Consider the following 18,013-nt stretch of genomic DNA (forward strand, 5'->3'; position numbering starts at 1 on the left):
GAATGTTCTGTACTAGCCGTCCCCGCCTTGCCGGCCCGCAAGATGCCTCTTCACGCCTCGTTTGAAGGAACCCGGGTTGTAAGAGGAGGGGAACACGTGAGCTGGTAAGGAATTCCATTCTTTGGTAGTGCGGCAAAGAAAGGAGTTGCCAAATTTCTTTGTGCGCGATGGAATTGATGTCACCGTTAGGCGGTGACATCGAGAACCAGCTCGCGTGGACTTAAGAAGGAAGGGGGAAGCAGGAAACAAACCAGAAAACGTAGTCCAAAATAAGTTTGAAAATATATTTCGACATTGTGACAAAAATGAAACTAGTTCATTTATTCATTTTTAATATTTTTGATTAACAAAATTTTAGATTTGATAATAACAATTAGGATTTAAATATTAAGTAATGAAAATGAAATTATAAAATGTATTAAAGCCTTTTAAAAATTTATAGTCTATAGTAGTAGTAATGTGTTACGTAATGCATAATATTAAAATACACACTAGCTACCACTTCTGAGCTTTTATTTTTATAATTTTATTCACGTTCATTTGGGAAGTAAGCGTTTTTTATAATTAAGTATTTAAATTTCAAATGTCGAGTTATCGCATTTTTATTCAAATTAAATAAATCTAATAAAGAATTTATTTTAAGTACATTTAAATAAATGACAGTTGTGTTTAGTCATACACACAGTATGACTTAAATTTTATGAGAGCAAAAATTTTAGTGCTGGCGACACATGCCAAAAAAAAAAACAATTATACATAGTATATAGCTTACGGCCGCCATATTGCAGTTTAAATGAATAAATTGTAAAAGAAAAGATTCGAATATTCTGTTTAACGAATATAGAAAAGACATCAATTCCGTAATCCAATAAAAATATCAATAATAATGGATTCCTTGGTTGGTTACGGAAGCGACGATGAGGTTGAGTCTGATCGCTACAGTCGTCAACCATCGGTAAGTTTTACAAATTGTCTTAATATCATCTTTAGTATATATTTAGTATTAATACAATTAAACCAGAAAAGCTTATATATGACCGTGCTTTATGTTTGCGTTTCTACTAATTCTAAACAAAATTTTATTATAAAAAACATAATACAAATTCCAAAACAATATGGTGGTGACGAGGGTATTTGTATTAAGATAATTTTGTGACGTAATTATAATTTTGTATAGTTAATAGCTCCATTAACTATAATATTTAACGAAAGCAAAAAGTAATAGCAATGAAAAAAGTATTTCTTCTAGAATAATACTTTACTATGAATTTCATTAGAAAATTTTATTAACCTTTTTCTCTGCTTGACAATAGACTCATATTTTAGGTGAGCAACAGCGGACGTCGAAAGGAAGATGATGTGAACTATGACGAGGTCAACATGGACTTGAGCGAGGTGGGTGTATACAAATGTTATATTGATAATAATTACACATAGTCTGTATTCAAAATATGCACAGACTTGATAAACGTTTAGCTATCTTCATACTGTATTTCGGTCGTTAGATTATTTCTTAGAAGAGTATTGTAATTAATAGCTATTTAGTATTCATGATACAATTTTGAAGAAATAATAAATTACTTGATATGTGATGTTTTTTAAATTTCGAACATTGTAAAAATATTTTGATTTATTAAAGCTGAGCGAATTGGGTTAATTTGTGGTGGTAATAGAACAATGCAGCTTCGTGTTCGAGGTGTGCACTTATATAGTAAACATAACTTGTACAAGATATCTGGTTTTATACTAATTATATGTCTACACATCAAATTACAATTGTTAATATATATTAATGATCATGTATGGGGTCAGTATAAACATGAATTACTGTTTAACCTATGGTTTATTTTATTCAAACAACAGCTACAATATTTTTGTATGCTGTATGCATCATCAAATCACAAAAGATTTTAAAATAAGTTTATTTTTAATAGATTAATGTCTTTTAACTTGTATCATGAGTATGATTACACCTGAACCATTCGAAGTGTTGCTACTATTTTGTTTTAGTACCATACATAGTTTTATGTAAAATATTTATTATATTTACAATGGGATATATTCAAAACGCGTTATAAAATTACATAGTAAAATAAATTTATTTAAATATTAATGTTCTTAAAAGTATTTTTGAACATCTAAAAAAATAGATTAATTAAAAAAATAAACTTTTTTTCGACGATGATATTAACACATTTATTATTTTATATGTTACCCATTTGTAAATTGACACAAAACCAAAGTCAAATACCACCTCCGCTGCGGTGTCAAGATGAGCGACTGATGTGGCCCTTCTCTTGCGACTAGCATGTGAGTACATAGCTTTAAGACAGATAAACAATATATTGGACAATAAAAAGAGTCTAATTTATTATCTGTATTTTATAATATTAAAGGGGTGTTAAAGGTAAACTTCAACTTCTGTTTTTAAAAGTAAATAGGAAATACTATGTTTTAAGGTTGTTCATTTAATCATTTGTATATAGCAAGTTTTTAAAATGAATAGAAAATAATCGTTCTAACTCATATAATATATACAAAACCCAATATATTTATTAATTAACATGTTATGTATTAATAAGTAAGAAATTTGCTAAAGATTTGTTGTTTTTAGGGCACCAAAGTGAAGCAAATACATCTGTACGGTACATTTTAACAGCAATTGAAAAATGTTACACCCATATGATTACAGCCTTGAAATAGTTTTTAACAATATTAATAAAAAAAGGTTTTCCTATTATTGAATACTTTTTTATGATTTAATAATTCTAAAGGTAATTTTGGAAAAGTCATCATCACATTGATTAGTGCATTAAAAAATAAAGTTAAACTTAAGGCACTGGTATTAAATTAGACAATCACATTTGACTAAGCAATAATCAAAACATTTTCTTTTTTTAATAATGCAAACTTGACTGCAGTTTCTTAATATTATTTTTCATCACATATCAATAGAAATGTAATATACTAAACACTTATATTGATAAATTAACAAAATATTATTCGACCACTTTAAAATTCGGCTTGATGTACTATTATCACATAACTCTCATGTCATCTTGTCGCAGGAGTCCCAAGGCGGAGAGTCGGAGCCCGAGCTGCCGCAAGCAGAGCCGCAGACATCCAGAAAATCTTCGCGAGAAGATAGGCGAGGTTCCAGTAAGTTGAAATTTTTTTTTTATTAGAAATGCTTTGTTACTGTAAACCTATTGCATAGTTGCAAGTACTAAAAGAAGTTATATTACCAGTATTATTATTAAGAAATAAAAAATAATTATGAGCACCTAGTAAGAAAAAAAAGGTTTAAATGTAAAATTACTATATTTTTTTTAAGATTTGAGAATACATTGTTGGATTATGATAATAAGGAACAAACTTCTGATTCTTGATTTATTATTATAATTTGATGTTTTTGTAAAATTAAAAAGTAATTCAATGTGATTTTTGGCCACAAAATAAACTGTCAATGAGGTATGTACACGCAACGTTATTTATTAATTTAAAAAAAAATGTATAATAATTTGTTTTTTTTTCCATTAGATGACAGTCGTGATCGCGAACGTGACCGCGAGCGCTCCCCGGACAGACGCGAGCGGCGCCGCGACCGCGAGCGGTACGAGCGCGAGCGACGCTCGCCTCGGAGGGACGACAGGCACTACAAGGACCGGTGAGCTCAACTTGTCGCCGTACTTCATACTTCATATTCAAAAGCGAAAGTTACCTACTTATTCTGTCTGTCTGTTAATAATCATATAAATAATGGGATCTTTATTATGGGAAATTAATTTCAAATTTTGGAGTCGGCGAAAACTGTTAGTTTTCTAATGAAGCAGACATCATGATCATTTCATCAATTCATCAAACTTTTCCAAAGTATGTCACTAATTTCAGGCCGCGGCTTCACTGCGGAGACAGGTGACTGGTAACTTGGTATGTCCTTCTCTGTAGCCCTGAAGTGTCTGTATTGAAAATTTCATAACATTTCCCATTTTAATATTAGTTAGGAATGTCTGTTTTACTTGAAATATCCTTTTGCAAATGGATAGAAAACTTACCTCTCCTTGTATAAAAATTCGTTCAGGATATTATATAACAATATATAAATAGCAATATTACAAAATCCTACGATAAAATCTCCTTATAATTGTGTATTCATATAGTTTCCTCAACGTTTATGACTTCGAATATTTCCGAATGTTTCGCTCGTAAGGCTTGTCACGTGTTACAATTTTATTGCCACTACTCATATTTATAGATTAACGTGTGTAACCCCACACACGGACGGAGGGTGTTAGTTGTTAGATAGCCTATGTCCTTATCTGTACCCATGAGGAGTTAGGTCGTGAAAGCGTAACAAACATAGAAATTTACTTAATGATTTAATGTCATTGTATAATACACAATGTATGTATTGTTCACAGAGCGGAGCGGTGTCGCGGACCGGAGAGTTCGCGACGCGGTGCCGACCGGCCGGAACCTAAGGTGAGATACAAAAATACTTTGCGGGACATATATGTCTTTCTTATTAATAACTAAAATTATATAAAGTGAATTTAGAAAAGGGGACCAAAAAAATATCTAAAAAGTCAAAAATAAAACATTTGTTTGGTCATTTAATTTTATTTTAAGTATCTAGTAATATTTTAATACAAGCGTCGCCGCTTCGGGAACTGCTTTTTCGTATCAATCGAATCTGTGAAAGTAAATTTTCTAGTAGGAAATAATCGATGATCTTCAAACGCATGAATCTTCTTCGTCATGCCGTCTTCATAATTTATGACTAAGAACTATCTCGACCACATCAGGTTTCAAACAGAAACAGAGATGCGAAGCTACAAGACATTTATAGCCTATTCCAATAACGGAAGGAGTAGGTATAAACAAACCCTAGATTTATATAAATCTACTATATTTAAAATCGAAAAAAACAATAATAAATACCATAGATTATTCAAGATCTCGACCGAATATATTATATCAATTCAACATTAAAAGTGTTTATTTGGCTTTATTCCTCTTGTAATTGCCTTAGGTTTTACGTGATATAATACATATACTTTATGATCTACGGCAGAGCGAATTACCACCCCATTTCATATCCGTAGGGTTCGTCATAGCTCAAGTAGACTAGTATTATTTATTTAGAAAATAATTACCGCTGCTAGAAATTAACTGAAATTTATTAAATGAACTTTGAAAGATTGTTTTGCGTCGGACAGAGATTAAACGTAAAATTCTGAATTGTCCTTTTCCTAGCAATGTAATGTAAGCAACACACCTATAAATGCGATAAGGCCAAGCTAATAAATAAAATCGAAAGAAAACATTTAATAGCTTAGTGTGATTCGTCGTTCATAATTGGACTGTTGTGTGCATGAATGTTCTAACCCATAGAAAGAACATTTTATCACATTTATAGTGAGAGTGAACCTTGTTACATAATGTTGTGAAATGTCTTTAAAATAATATGTATTGTATGTGTACTAAGCTATTAAATCTTTTATCTTGATGCCTCTTTGCTTATTCATTTCATTAAATAGCACTAATGAAACCCCAAAATTTTTGGAAATCGATTATACAATTTATAAATTTAGGTTATAGCATGTTATAACACCACACTATAATTCATTTTTGAAATATTTATTATGTATTTAATGTTATTGTAGCACACCTGGGTCACCGACCCAGAAAACTTCAGCACGATAAAGAATTCGTCACAGCTTACGTACAGCGATAATAATTGAAATTTACGACATTCGTAGTTTTGTTTTATGCACCGCTTGTTTTATTTTATACAGTAATTTTATTTACGTAAACCAATCCAGCAACGACAAATCACTGAACCACACGGTCACATTTACAACTTACAGGTGTTGACCCCAATGTGAAAGTAATGTAACAATATTTTCATCTATCAGATGCCAGCACTCATGGACCTGAAGCCCTACAACGGAGACGCTCCATTCGACGCGCGGGACGCAGCCTCGCCCAGGTTCTTGTTTTACAGTTATATTGTCTCATCTACTCATATAAATACGTGTATATAAATTCGGTTCGGTTCTGCTTGAAACCGCTACTGCAACCTCACACTTACATTATTTAATTAATAACTGTTTGGGAACTCAAAAAGTAAGGAACACACCACCACTGTATGTAAACCTCAATTTTATTCACACCGATACAAATCGCTACCGAGTATAAGGTCTAAGAAAAATAACTTGACAGCGCGATTTAACTGGCATACAGCGCCATCTATTATTGCCTTAAGGAACTAAAATAAAATTAATATATTAAATGAACAAACATTCCGCCCACCAAGGACTTGTCCTTCGAGTTACAATACACATACAATAAAAAAATAACATACTCGGAAGGTGTAATAAGTAGCAAACTTAACTAAAATCTAACACAATCAACCAAACAGCTAGTACATAGAAGATATGACTCAAAAAATTAAGACATTCATTTAACTCATTTTAATTACAGTATGGCTTTACACACACAACAAAAGTAAAGTTAAGAAAAAAAAAACAACAACTCAAAAAAAATCTAATGAAAACAAAACGCAAAGAAAATAAAACTATAGTAACATAAACAAACATTGGATACATTGGAAATTATAACCGCCCACCGTGACAATATCATATTTATTTTGTTAAAACACTAACTTTATGAAGTGGACGTTTAATATATCCATTTTTACATTTAACGGTAACGACTCTTGTGATATCATCACGGCCAGGATGTTTTTTAACAATTTTTCCTAAGAGCCATTTAGAGGGTGGCAAAAATCGTCTCTTAACACTACTACATCATTGATGTCAGGCTCTGGGTTTTTCTTATTCCACTTATATCTATTAGCTAAAGTTAACAAATATTCTTTCGACCACCTTTTCCAAAAATCGTTAACCATTTTTTGAGTTAAATGCCATCTTTCCAGACCAGTACATTTTTTATCAGAATAATCAACATCAGTTACATTAAGAATGGGTTCTCCTATTAAGAAATGACCTGGTGTCAGTGGGAGTAGGTCATTAATGTCGTCGCAAAGTACGGATAAAGGACGCGAGTTTAGACAAGCCTCCACCTGTGTCAGTACTGTAGATAATTCTTCGTAAGTCAGCGTGCTATCACCAATAACTTTACGTAAATGCGTTTTGACAGACCTTACACCTGCCTCCCAGAGGCCTCCGAAATTTGGAGCATGAGGTGGAATAAAGTGCCACCTTGTATTCTCGAAGGTCAGCAAACGTGATATCTCACTCGGTAACTCAGAACGTGCGTTGTGGAACATTTCATTTAGTTGTTTCTCGGCTCCAACAAAATTTGTACCGTTGTCACTGTAAAGATCTTGACAGTGACCACGTCTCGAGACAAAGCGTCGAAAAGCAGCAATAAATGCCTTTGCACTCATATCCGTAACCACTTCTAAATGAATGGCCCGAGTAACCATGCAAATAAATAAACATATGTATGCTTTATATGACTTAGCACCTCGTCCAGGAGAAAATCTTATATTTATGGGACCAGCATAATCAATTCCAGCGGATTTGAATGGCTTACTAGGCTTTAGCCTCACTCCTGGAAGTTGACCCATGAGCTGATTAGATGCCTTTGAGTACCTAAGACATATAACAAATTTCCTGAAATGTTTCTTTACCAACTCTTTTGCTCTTACTATCCAATACCGTGTCCTTAAGAAATTTAACATAAGCTGTGGTCCGCCATGCATGGTTTTCTCATGTGCATCACAGATTAATAACCTACTAAGGTGACTCTTAGCAGGAATAATCACTGGATGTTTCATGTCATAGCGTATATCAGCCTGTTTTAAACGTCCTCCAACCCTCATAATCCCATTTTTATCTAAAAATGGGTATAAGTTGGAAAGACCACTCTTCTTAGATGTTTCTCCCTGTAATTGTATCTGCTGTATTTCTTGTTGATATTCAAAACTTTGAGCTTGTTTAATGCATATCTGTAAAGTCTGATTTATTTCATCAATAGTAACGTGTCCTGGTAATTTTCTCCGTTCATTTTTTGGCAATAGCAAGTTAAGAAATCTTCGACAAATTGATATTACTCTCAACATTTTATCTAAATTAGAAAATTTAACCCAAATAAAGTCCTCCTCACTCTGTGTATTATACGCTGTCAAACTTCTTACTTTTTCTTCTTCCTGTGTGTCAATATCTATTAATTTTTCAATATCAATTATAGGTTTTGATAACCAGCTTGGACCGGACCACCAAAGCGGATGATCACGTAAATCCCTACATCTCAGCCCCCTCGATGCGCAATCGGCTGGGTTCATGTTCGATTTTACGTACCCCCATTGAGTGTACTCAAGCATTGTCAATATTTCCGACACCCTATTACTTACAAAAGTCGCCCAACGACATGCAGGACCTTTTAGCCCGCTAAAACAACAGTTGAATCCGTCCAGGCAAATAAATTATCTTTGGGTATGTTCATTACAAAGGACACTTCATACAATAATTTTGTTGCAAGAAGTGCACCGCATAACTCTAATCTGGGGATTGATGACTCTTTGTCTATGGGTGCGACCTTTGTTTTAGCTGAAATCAATTTTACGTAGACATTTCCCTCACTCATAATTCGAATGTAAACCGCCGCGGAATAAGCTGCCTGTGACGCATCAGAAAAAACGTGTAACTCTGTTTTACAGTCGTTAGAGTAATTTAGCCATCTTGGAATTATGATATTTTTAACGTCAATTAAATCTTTTCGAAACTGTAACCACTCTGTTGTTAAATCTGTTGTCAATTCTTCATCCCACCCTAATTTACATTTCCATAATTTTTGAATAAAAATTTTGGCTGTTATAACTATTGGCGCAATCCATTCTATTGGGTCACATAATCTCGCTATATCTGATAGAACTTGACGTTTTGTCACAGGCACCTTAGGCTCGGGTAAATTTATAGTATATTCGAAATTATCAGTGTTCCGATTCCAACAGATACCTAATACTTTTACAATGTTGTCTGCTTTAATGGGTACGTACTGATTAGATCGATGTTTATCCTTATCAATATATTTTAGTAAAATGTCCGAATTACTGCTCCATTTTTGAAGCTGAAATCCTCCTGAATTCATTAAACTATTCATCTCATTTGTATGGCTTCTTCTAAATTATCACTTTCGGTCATTAGGTCATCAATATAATAATCTCTTTTTGTGATAATGGATGCAACTGGATACTTAAGTGATTCTATTTCGGCTAAATGCTTTACCGCTAAATATGGTGTACAGGCTGTGCCAAATGTTAAAGTTAATAATTTATAATCTTTGACTGGTTCATCAAGACTATTTCTCCATAATATTCGCTGAAAATTTGTGTCTTCATCATGTACCCTTACCTGCCTATACATTTTAACTAAATCAGCCACTATGCAAATTCGATGCTTCCTTCATCTCAACAGAATATGTCTCAAATCTTGCTGCAGCTTTGGTCCAATCAAAAGATCGTCATTTAATGATACATTGTTGATTCCTTTCGAAGATGCATTAAAAACAACTCGAACTTTCGTTGTCTCTTTATCTTCACGTACAACCGCATGATGAGGAAGATAGACCGCTTTTGGGTTATTAAGATCTTCACTATCTACCCGTGACATATGATTCAAGGCTAAATACTCTTCCATGACTTTCCTATAATCATTGTACAATCTTATCATTCTTCAACAATCTCTTTTCTAAATACAGGAGTCTTCTTAACGCAATTTCTCTTGACTTGCCATATTGACATTTTGGATCTTCGTCAGTGAACGGTAACCTCACAACAAATCTACCATCCTTATTTCTCTCTGTAGTTCTGTTATAAAACTCTTCACAGTAAATTTCTGTTTTAGTTAACCTTTTCTCCAGACTATTCGGCTCATTTTCTATCTCCCAAAATTGTTTCAATAGGTCATCTTCTCTAACATTAACATGCATACTTATAACTTTCTCTCTTTCACTGACTAAATCTTGCGACACTCTTCCGGACAAAATCCAGCCAAGGATTGTATTCTGAGCTATGAGATTTCCTTGAGGATTTTTGATAATTCCAGTTAATATCACTTCGCTGTAAACCTCAGCTCCAAGCAAAATATCGATTTTGCCTGGTGTTCCAAATCCAGGATCGGCTAGTGCAAGGTTCTCGTGTTCTAACCAATCTGGTGTATTAAAATTACTTGTTGGTAGTACTGTCGCAAGTGTAGACAATATGTACGCATTGACATGAATTTGATGATCAGAATTATAATGTGGTTCTATTACTAATGAAGTCTCATAATTTATTCGCATCTGACCATCCCCTATTCCTGACACCAAACCATTAATTGGCTTTCGTTTTAACCCAAGTAATTGTACTGCAGTTTCTGTGATAAAAGAAGCTTGTGAGCCCTGATCAAGTAACGCTCGTATAGTATATTTACTTCCGTTTCTTGAATTAGCTTTAACAACCGCTGTTGCAAGTAAAACGCTGTAACGATATAAATCTCCCTTCGCAAAATTCGCTACAACTTTTGTTTCAAGAGCAGTGTGTGAAATTTGTTTCTCTTTCTCTTCCTTATTCTCTACGTAGTTTGTGTTCCCTTGTAAATCTTCCCTCTCAAAGTGCAGTAATGAGTGATGTCTTTTTCCACACCGACGGCAGCTTTTCGCTTGTCGACATCGGATAACCGGATGAGTATTCGATAAGCAATTAAAACATAGACCTGTTTCTGCACAAAGTTTTGTCTCTCTGTCACCGTCTGCTGACCAAATTGCTTGCAGTTAAAAATATAGTGTGTTCCTTTGCATAAAGTACAAGTAGGATCTTTCGGCTTATGATTGTCTTGAAGCGTGGTATGAAATGATTTTGGTCTTGGTATAGGTCGTGCGGTATTGGAAGCATGTGATATAGGGTTCTGTTTTCCGGATTCAATCATTTCTAAACTTCTGAAACGAGACTAAAAATTCAACAAGTTTCAACCATGATGGTAGTTCATCTGTAGCACGACTTTGTAAATTTTCCCATTGCTTACGAGATTCCACATCTAGCTTCGAAACCACAAAATACACTACAATAATATCCCACGTACTCACGTCGACGCCTAAATTACTAAGACCCTTCAAGCAGGAACTTGTTGTGTCTAAGAACGATTTAATGCCAGCCGGTGACTCATTATGTAAGGATTTTTGTGAGAAAAAGGTTTTTAAAATCGCATTACAATTGTATCTTTTATTATCATATCTTTTTGTTAACTGTTTCCAGGCTTCTGTATAATTTAACTCAGTTGTAGCAAAATTTCTAATCAACGCTTCAGGCTCTCCAGAAAGACTTCCTTTTAAATAGTGAAGTTTTTGCACATCCGACAAACTTTTATTATTATGAATTAAAGACACAAACATATCATAGAAAGTTTGCCATTCATTGTATTTGCCAGAAAACGTTGGCAATTGAATTCTGGGCAATTTAACTTCGTAAATGTTTGGATTCGTGGGCCCGGAGCTATTTTCTGCATCACTAGCTGTTTTCTTTTTAGCGAGAATTAAAGCAAGTGTTTCTTTTAGAATACTTTTATAATTGACATAAGTTTCATAAAATAAATCATATTTCTCGGATGTGAAATAGCTTTCCTTTTCCTTTTGCACCTTATCAATTTTTGCTACGATTTCCTTATGGCCTTGTCTGAAGTCATTCCATAGTTGCTCTACATTTTCTAATCTTGTCTCTAAATATGCTTCCTTAATTCGGTCTCTGGGCGACTTCTTAAAATTAGCTTCTGATTTCAACAGTTGTTTGTAAAATTCTTCCTGTGTCGATAACATTGCCTCCATTTTTTATAACAAAATAACAATCCAATTAAAAAAAACTATTTGTCTCAGAAATATTCGCTACAATACGTTGACTATAAATGCAATTCACTGCAATTTTCTTAAGTCCAATATTAATAAAAAATTTACAAGTCCTTAACATTTACTTAAAATCTAGTAAACACAAATTGTTTACGTCCAAAGTCTCTTAATTTTTCTATGTTAATATTCACTTGAAATTTTCTAAGTTAAAAATCACAAGAAATTTGCTAAGTCCAAAAAGGTACAAAATATTCTAAGTTAATAGTCACTCCAAATTTTCTAAGTTAATATCACACAAATTTTTCTAAGTCCAAACAACGTCTCAAATATTCTAAGTTAATATTCACTCATAATTTTGCAAAGTTAAAATTCACTGTAATATTCTAAGTTCAAGATAGATAAAAATTTTCTAAGTCCAAATCAAATCACTTCTAATTTACTGTTTTTAACTTAAACCATTATTAACTATTACTTTTTAAAGTCCAATTTCGTGCTTACAGTTTATTGTCCTTAGAATATCACTTGCACCACTTAATATTACACTATGTCACTCACTGCACTATCTTCAGATTCTGTTTCTTCCTCCTCCTCCTCATTCCCGGGTTTCGGCACCAAATGTTTGGGAACTCAAAAAGTAAGGAACACACCACCACTGTATGTAAACTCCTTTATTCTCCTCAATTTTATTCACACCGATACAAATCGCTACCGAGTATAAGGTCTAAGAAAAATAACTTGACAGCGCGATTTAACTGGCATACAGCGCCATCTATTAAGGAACTAAAATAAAATTAATATTAAATGAACAAACAATAACAGTTATGTGATATCCTAGTGACAAATTACGGTCAAGATTTTCTATTGTGACTAAGCTAACTGTGCACTGAGATATGTACACAAACAAGCACTATTGTTTATTATTCGAATATATATTGCCATATTGTTGAGAGAGCAAGAGCTCAAGAACCAAAGTGTTGCTTTCCTTTGTCTGAAAGTGTTACTGCCACTGCCTCTTTTTTTAACAAACTGAGAACATAGCTATTTAAATAGAGTGTAAAATAATCACATAAAAATTCTACAGATTTGTTGATCGTGATCGTCGCGACAGAGAACGCGACCGCGACCGGGACAATAGACACAGCAGGCGGTCAGAGGAGAGGAGGTATATATTAAAATCTTCATATTATTCATGTTAATAAGTTCAATTAATTTTGCTAAATTATATTATTATTATTATTTATGTCCCTTGTGCCTGTAATTACACTGGCTCACTCACCCTTCAAACCGGAACACAACAATATCAAGTATTGCTGTTTTGCGGTAGAATATCTGATGAGTGGGTGGTACCTACCCAGACGAGCTTGCACAAAGCCCTACCACCAGTGTACTTAGTGCACACGTCACGTTAAAAACTCTCATGGATACTACTAATACTCATCATGGATACTACTACTAGTTTACAAGTTCTCTCTTTTGAGATTCCCCTTCATCCGAATTCTTGAGTTCCTCAATAGGCGTGAATGATAAAATAATGAATGTAGACTATATATTACTTTCACTATATCTTAAACCCTTGTTAGTGACTAATGATTACATATGATACAAAAACATTAAAGTTATAATCTATGTCTTTAGGGGTGGCCGGGATCGCCTCTCGGAGCGCTCTAGATCGCGTGGAGCCGCTTTTCCACCGCCGAGTTCTATGTGAGTATGATTACTTTATATTCAGTTTAATGTGATACTAACTGATTTCTAAGATATGCAGCTTTTGAAATGTAATAAAAGTAACAATAAGTTACAATTAATAATATAATTGTATGGTCATACCGAAGTTTCTATAAAGTGACGACTTTTAATTAGATATACATATATTTAAATGTGTACCAATACCTGAATATTACTTTAAATCTATAGATTAAATTAATAATCATATTAATTTCGGCCATTGAAGTTTCTTTATTTTTTTTATAGTATAAATGAACAGAGAGGCTCTCCATCTGGAGACTACAGGCCATCCTCTTATAAAGTTAACAAGAAACTAGAAGTTATGGAGAAAATGGGTAAGTAATTAAAACTTGTTCTATGAGTGCTTTGTGAGTTCTTGTGAGCTCACAAACTGTGAATTATTAAGTTATTTCTTTTTTTGTCAGAACTTGAACTCAAATACTTACCGAAAATATTTACATTGACGGTTTACGACTGATTGATTAGCAGTACATGATGATGATGTCCTGACTGATTTTAGTCACAGCGGTCGGCCTTGTGGCGACAACCCAACTGCACTGGAGAAATTTTAGTGCACAAGTGTGTTCTTAATTTATTAATTTCCCTTACTAAAATAATCCGATGGGATGGCAAATCCGAAGACCAATGACTTTACAAGGAATCGTAGTATAATCACTGCCTACTTCAAATCTCGGCCCAGAAATTGAACCCTAGGACTTGCTTTTAAGCTAGCAAAATGAGGCAGGAACTGTACATTTTGTACTACATTGAACTACTATACTATGAATGACCATATTAACGTAATCATTTTGCATTTATAATGAAGTTAAGAAGAAGTTTATATTCTATATAATATATAATTATTATAAAATGAAACGTTACAATATTTAATTCTTGTGAATGTAACATATTGTCAAATATATTTTTGTCTTGTCAGGTCTACAGATCAAGACTCCGGACGGGTCTATGGCGACGGCTCAGCAGTTGCGCGCTGCGGCGGGCGATGCGCCGCACGGCCTGCCCACGTACTGCAACACCGGAGCCATCAATTCCAACAAGATACTCGACCAGGTTACTGTTTAGTAATCATTAATTAATTATTACATCCTTGGTTAAATACATTTAACATCAGTATAATACCGTTTGTGAATTGATTTACATCTTATTGGAGTTCACTTGCTCTGATTCCCAAAAAGGGTAAACATCAATACCTCAAATAAATAATTTGAATAAATATTTTCACAATAGGACTGTATAACACGGTCCAATTATCAAATATAAATTCTATCATTGATAGTATACAATATACATGCACTCTTAGTTCCTTTTTTATTCACTCACATCTACTTTTAGGTGCAAAAGCGCAAATTGCTATGGTCTAACAAAGAGAAGAAAGTTGCGGAGGCAGAGGCAGCCAAGTGGAGCGGCGCACGATTTTCGCAGGATTCTGATGGCAAACAAGTCTCTAAGTTCATGCGTCTTATGGGCATCAAGGATCCTTGTGAGTTTTTAGATACTTACAACCTTAATATATATTGTAAAATGTGCAATGTTGATAGTTAATAAGATAACTAAAAGTATAAGAAACTAATTGAAATGGGACTAGACCGTCACTGGCTAGTCATATCTGCCACATGTCAAATGTGCTTTGGACCCAATTTACAATTTGCTGCACCCCTCTGTAAACGATAGACAAATACTAGGCAGGTCTATAAGGTGGGATGAGCTAGATTCCTTCATGGAAGATTGGTCATCCATAGTTAAAATCTGTGAGAGGTTAAAAAAAACTATGAATGCCTTGAACCAGCAATAACAATGAACTTTATAACAAGTAAGTGTAACTTAATAGTGTATTATACACTAATAATATAAACATATGTTTTTGAGTAATAAATTAATTTAAATAAAATATATCATTATATGACTTAAACTTACAGCTGCAGTGGCAACAGAGACAGTTGACGCTACTGCTGACCCCAATAAAAAGCAAGAAGAGCTTTTCCAGGCTATGCAAGCACAGTACGAGGTTGCTCGCGCGACCACGCATACCATGCGAGGCGTTGGTCTTGGCTTCCAGCGGGGAAATTTTTAAGATTAACTGAAACACCAGATGGTGTAATTCAAAGACTAATATCAAGTTAAAACTTGCCAGCTACTAAGATACATGGTGAATTAAACCAGTTTAGAGTATTTTTTTAGTAGGTGTTTTAAATTAGAGTCTATCTTGCAAGAAGTGCAGTGGTGATCTGTGAAAGTTTCAATGCAAGAAATGTTTTCGATTTTAGTGTATAGTGTTGAGGTTCATCACTTGCAGGTCAGTTTGGGGAACTTTTAATAATATGTGTGAATTCTAGTTATATCTGAAATATTACATCAGATTACTGAACAGAAGATTTAATTAAATCACTTTCTGCAGACATACCTAGTATATGTTTTTTTTTTTCAATATCACGGGTACCGTCTTAGTTTATTAATATTGTTATGATGGAAAACTGTTTAAAACTTTAAATAAAGCTACATAATTATTTTTTTATACTAATTATTATTATCAGTATAGGATTGAACCAATGTGTTCTGTCAACTTTCCTTATATATTTGTTTCATTTCATCAACAACATTATTTTTTTATTCATTATATCTATTTTTCAATAGTTTAAGTAAACTTTGGTCAGACTGTGCACTAATGTGGCCTTCACACCATCCAGTCATGATCACCATCGGCTGAATGTTAAAATTGTAAATTCTCATAAAGGATGATGTGCATTTTCTCCAGTATATGGTGATAATAGTGAAACTAGTAAGATCTGGATTAGTATACTAACGCAAAAAAATGCCAGACAAAATACTATTCCAAAGATTTTTAATTTAAATAAAAAAATAACGGATGTAAAAACATCCAATCATTTTTTATGTATAATTGTACTAGTTTTTTATGCAAAGTAGTAGTAGCTTTTTGCATATAATTAATGCATATGACTAAATAATAGTTATAAAGTGAACACATTATTACTATTTATATTAGGTAGCAACGTCTAATTTAAATGGTTTGATGTATTTTACGACATTATTGAGAGCGTCAATATTTTCGTTGTAATTTTTACATAAACATGCATTAATATATTAGACCTTAATGAAAATTCAAGTCTTTTTAAAAAGCTCTCTATGCAAGCTAAAACTTCCAATGTAAAATATTTGTTGTAAGGATGTGTTGTATTTTAATATTCTTGAGATAAAATATATGTTGCATCATTCTGGATAATGTATGTTAGTGAAAACGTAATTAAAAATGTCAAAGGCTTTGTGTGATATAAATCATATTTCTATGTGTTTGCAAAAGTAGTGAGCAATGTTCTGTTATTGTGTGCGTAATAGCATAATATTTTTATAAGTTATCTGTTTCGACTTAACTACTAGTAATGATCACTACTTTTACAAATTGTAAATAAATAAATATAATTGTATAATAAATGTTAAGTTTCTTATTTTTGAACTTACCCATAATTCTCCCATAATAATAATAATAATGTAGTATGTAAGTAAGTTTTGTTTGTTGGTCTGTTTGACTATATAGTATGTTGATCTGTTCCAATTTTTTTGGAATATAACAATGTAGACAGAGGGCAAATAGTCAATATCCACGGTCGCTTTCGAAGGGAGTGCCGCCAGAACTAAACATAGATAGTTCCTCAAGTGCTATATAAAAAGTCAGTGATAGCATAATATATGTTTTTTTTTATATTCGCCGGGAGGGCAAATGACTACTCCACCTGATGGTAAGTGGTAGTAGAGTCCAAACGCGACGACGGCCAGTACAGACGGGGAAAACGTTCTGCATTAGCCGCCTTCGCCTTGCCGGCCCGCAAGATGCCTCTTCACGCCTCGTTTGAAGGAACCCGGGTTGTAAGAGGAGGGGAACACGTGAGCTGGTTAGGAATTCCATTTTTTGGAAGTGCGACAAGGAAAGGAGTTGCCAAATTTCCTTGTTCGCGATGGAATTGATGTCACAGTTAGGCGGTGACATCGAGAACCAGCTCGCGTGGACTTAAGAAGGCAGGGGGAAGCAGGAATTAGAGAGAATATGTAGTTCGGTCTACTCGAATCCTTATCCAAATGTATTTCGTCCGTATCCTTTACAACTGTTCCGAATTGTAGCTATAGATGCGATGATAACAAGCGACAAATTAAAAGGCTTGGTAAACTGACTAGGTAATAGGTATAAATGTTTTTATTTATTTAGTTCACAAAACTGGATACAATAAGGTGGTACATACACGAACAATAAATAAGAATACAACAACTTATTGTATCCTACTAGACGCAAATACATCCGTAACAGGCTGTGAATGTATCACTGCTGGGCTAAAGGCCTCCTCTCCTCTTTTTGAGGCGAAGGTTTGGAGCTTATTCCACCACGCTGCTCCAATGCGGGTTGGTGGAATAC

At 33.7% G+C, this 18,013-nt stretch overlaps 1 protein-coding gene across 4 annotated transcripts; it reads left to right on the plus strand.

Annotated features, from left to right (window-relative positions):
• The first annotated feature begins 744 nt into the window (after positions 1-744).
• On the plus strand, positions 745-17,046 carry LOC126775720 (arginine/serine-rich coiled-coil protein 2). Of its 4 annotated transcripts, none has more exons than XM_050497804.1 (12): positions 745-955; positions 1,327-1,401; positions 3,072-3,159; positions 3,541-3,667; positions 4,422-4,482; positions 5,919-5,992; positions 12,929-13,009; positions 13,483-13,551; positions 13,819-13,907; positions 14,510-14,643; positions 14,926-15,073; positions 15,510-17,046. In XM_050497804.1, the coding sequence occupies exons 1-12, from the start codon at positions 887-889 to the stop codon at positions 15,662-15,664; spliced, it is 1,170 nt and encodes a 389-aa protein (XP_050353761.1). In that variant the 5' UTR covers positions 745-886; the 3' UTR covers positions 15,665-17,046. The 4 variants fall into 4 exon arrangements, with proteins under 4 accessions (XP_050353761.1, XP_050353763.1, XP_050353764.1 ...); XM_050497806.1 differs by having other exon boundaries at positions 746-955; positions 1,327-1,395; positions 3,069-3,159; XM_050497807.1 differs by having other exon boundaries at positions 752-955; positions 1,314-1,401.
• Positions 17,047-18,013: the final 967 nt, after the last annotated feature.

This window comes from Nymphalis io, chromosome 18 (genome assembly GCF_905147045.1).
Source record: "Nymphalis io chromosome 18, ilAglIoxx1.1, whole genome shotgun sequence".
In the NCBI taxonomy this organism is placed as follows: Eukaryota; Metazoa; Arthropoda; class Insecta; order Lepidoptera; family Nymphalidae; genus Nymphalis; species Nymphalis io.

Excerpts from the sequence above, each read along its gene's own strand:
- LOC126775720 (XM_050497804.1), top strand. The coding sequence starts at position 887 with ATGGATTCCTTGGTTGGTTACGGAAGCGACGATGAGGTTGAGTCTGAT. Across the intron at positions 1,402-3,071 it reads TGGACTTGAGCGAGGTGGGT|TCCCAAGGCGGAGAGTCGGA; the intron begins GTATACAAATGT and ends TTGTCGCAGGAG. Across the intron at positions 4,483-5,918 it reads CCGACCGGCCGGAACCTAAG|ATGCCAGCACTCATGGACCT; the intron begins GTGAGATACAAA and ends TTCATCTATCAG.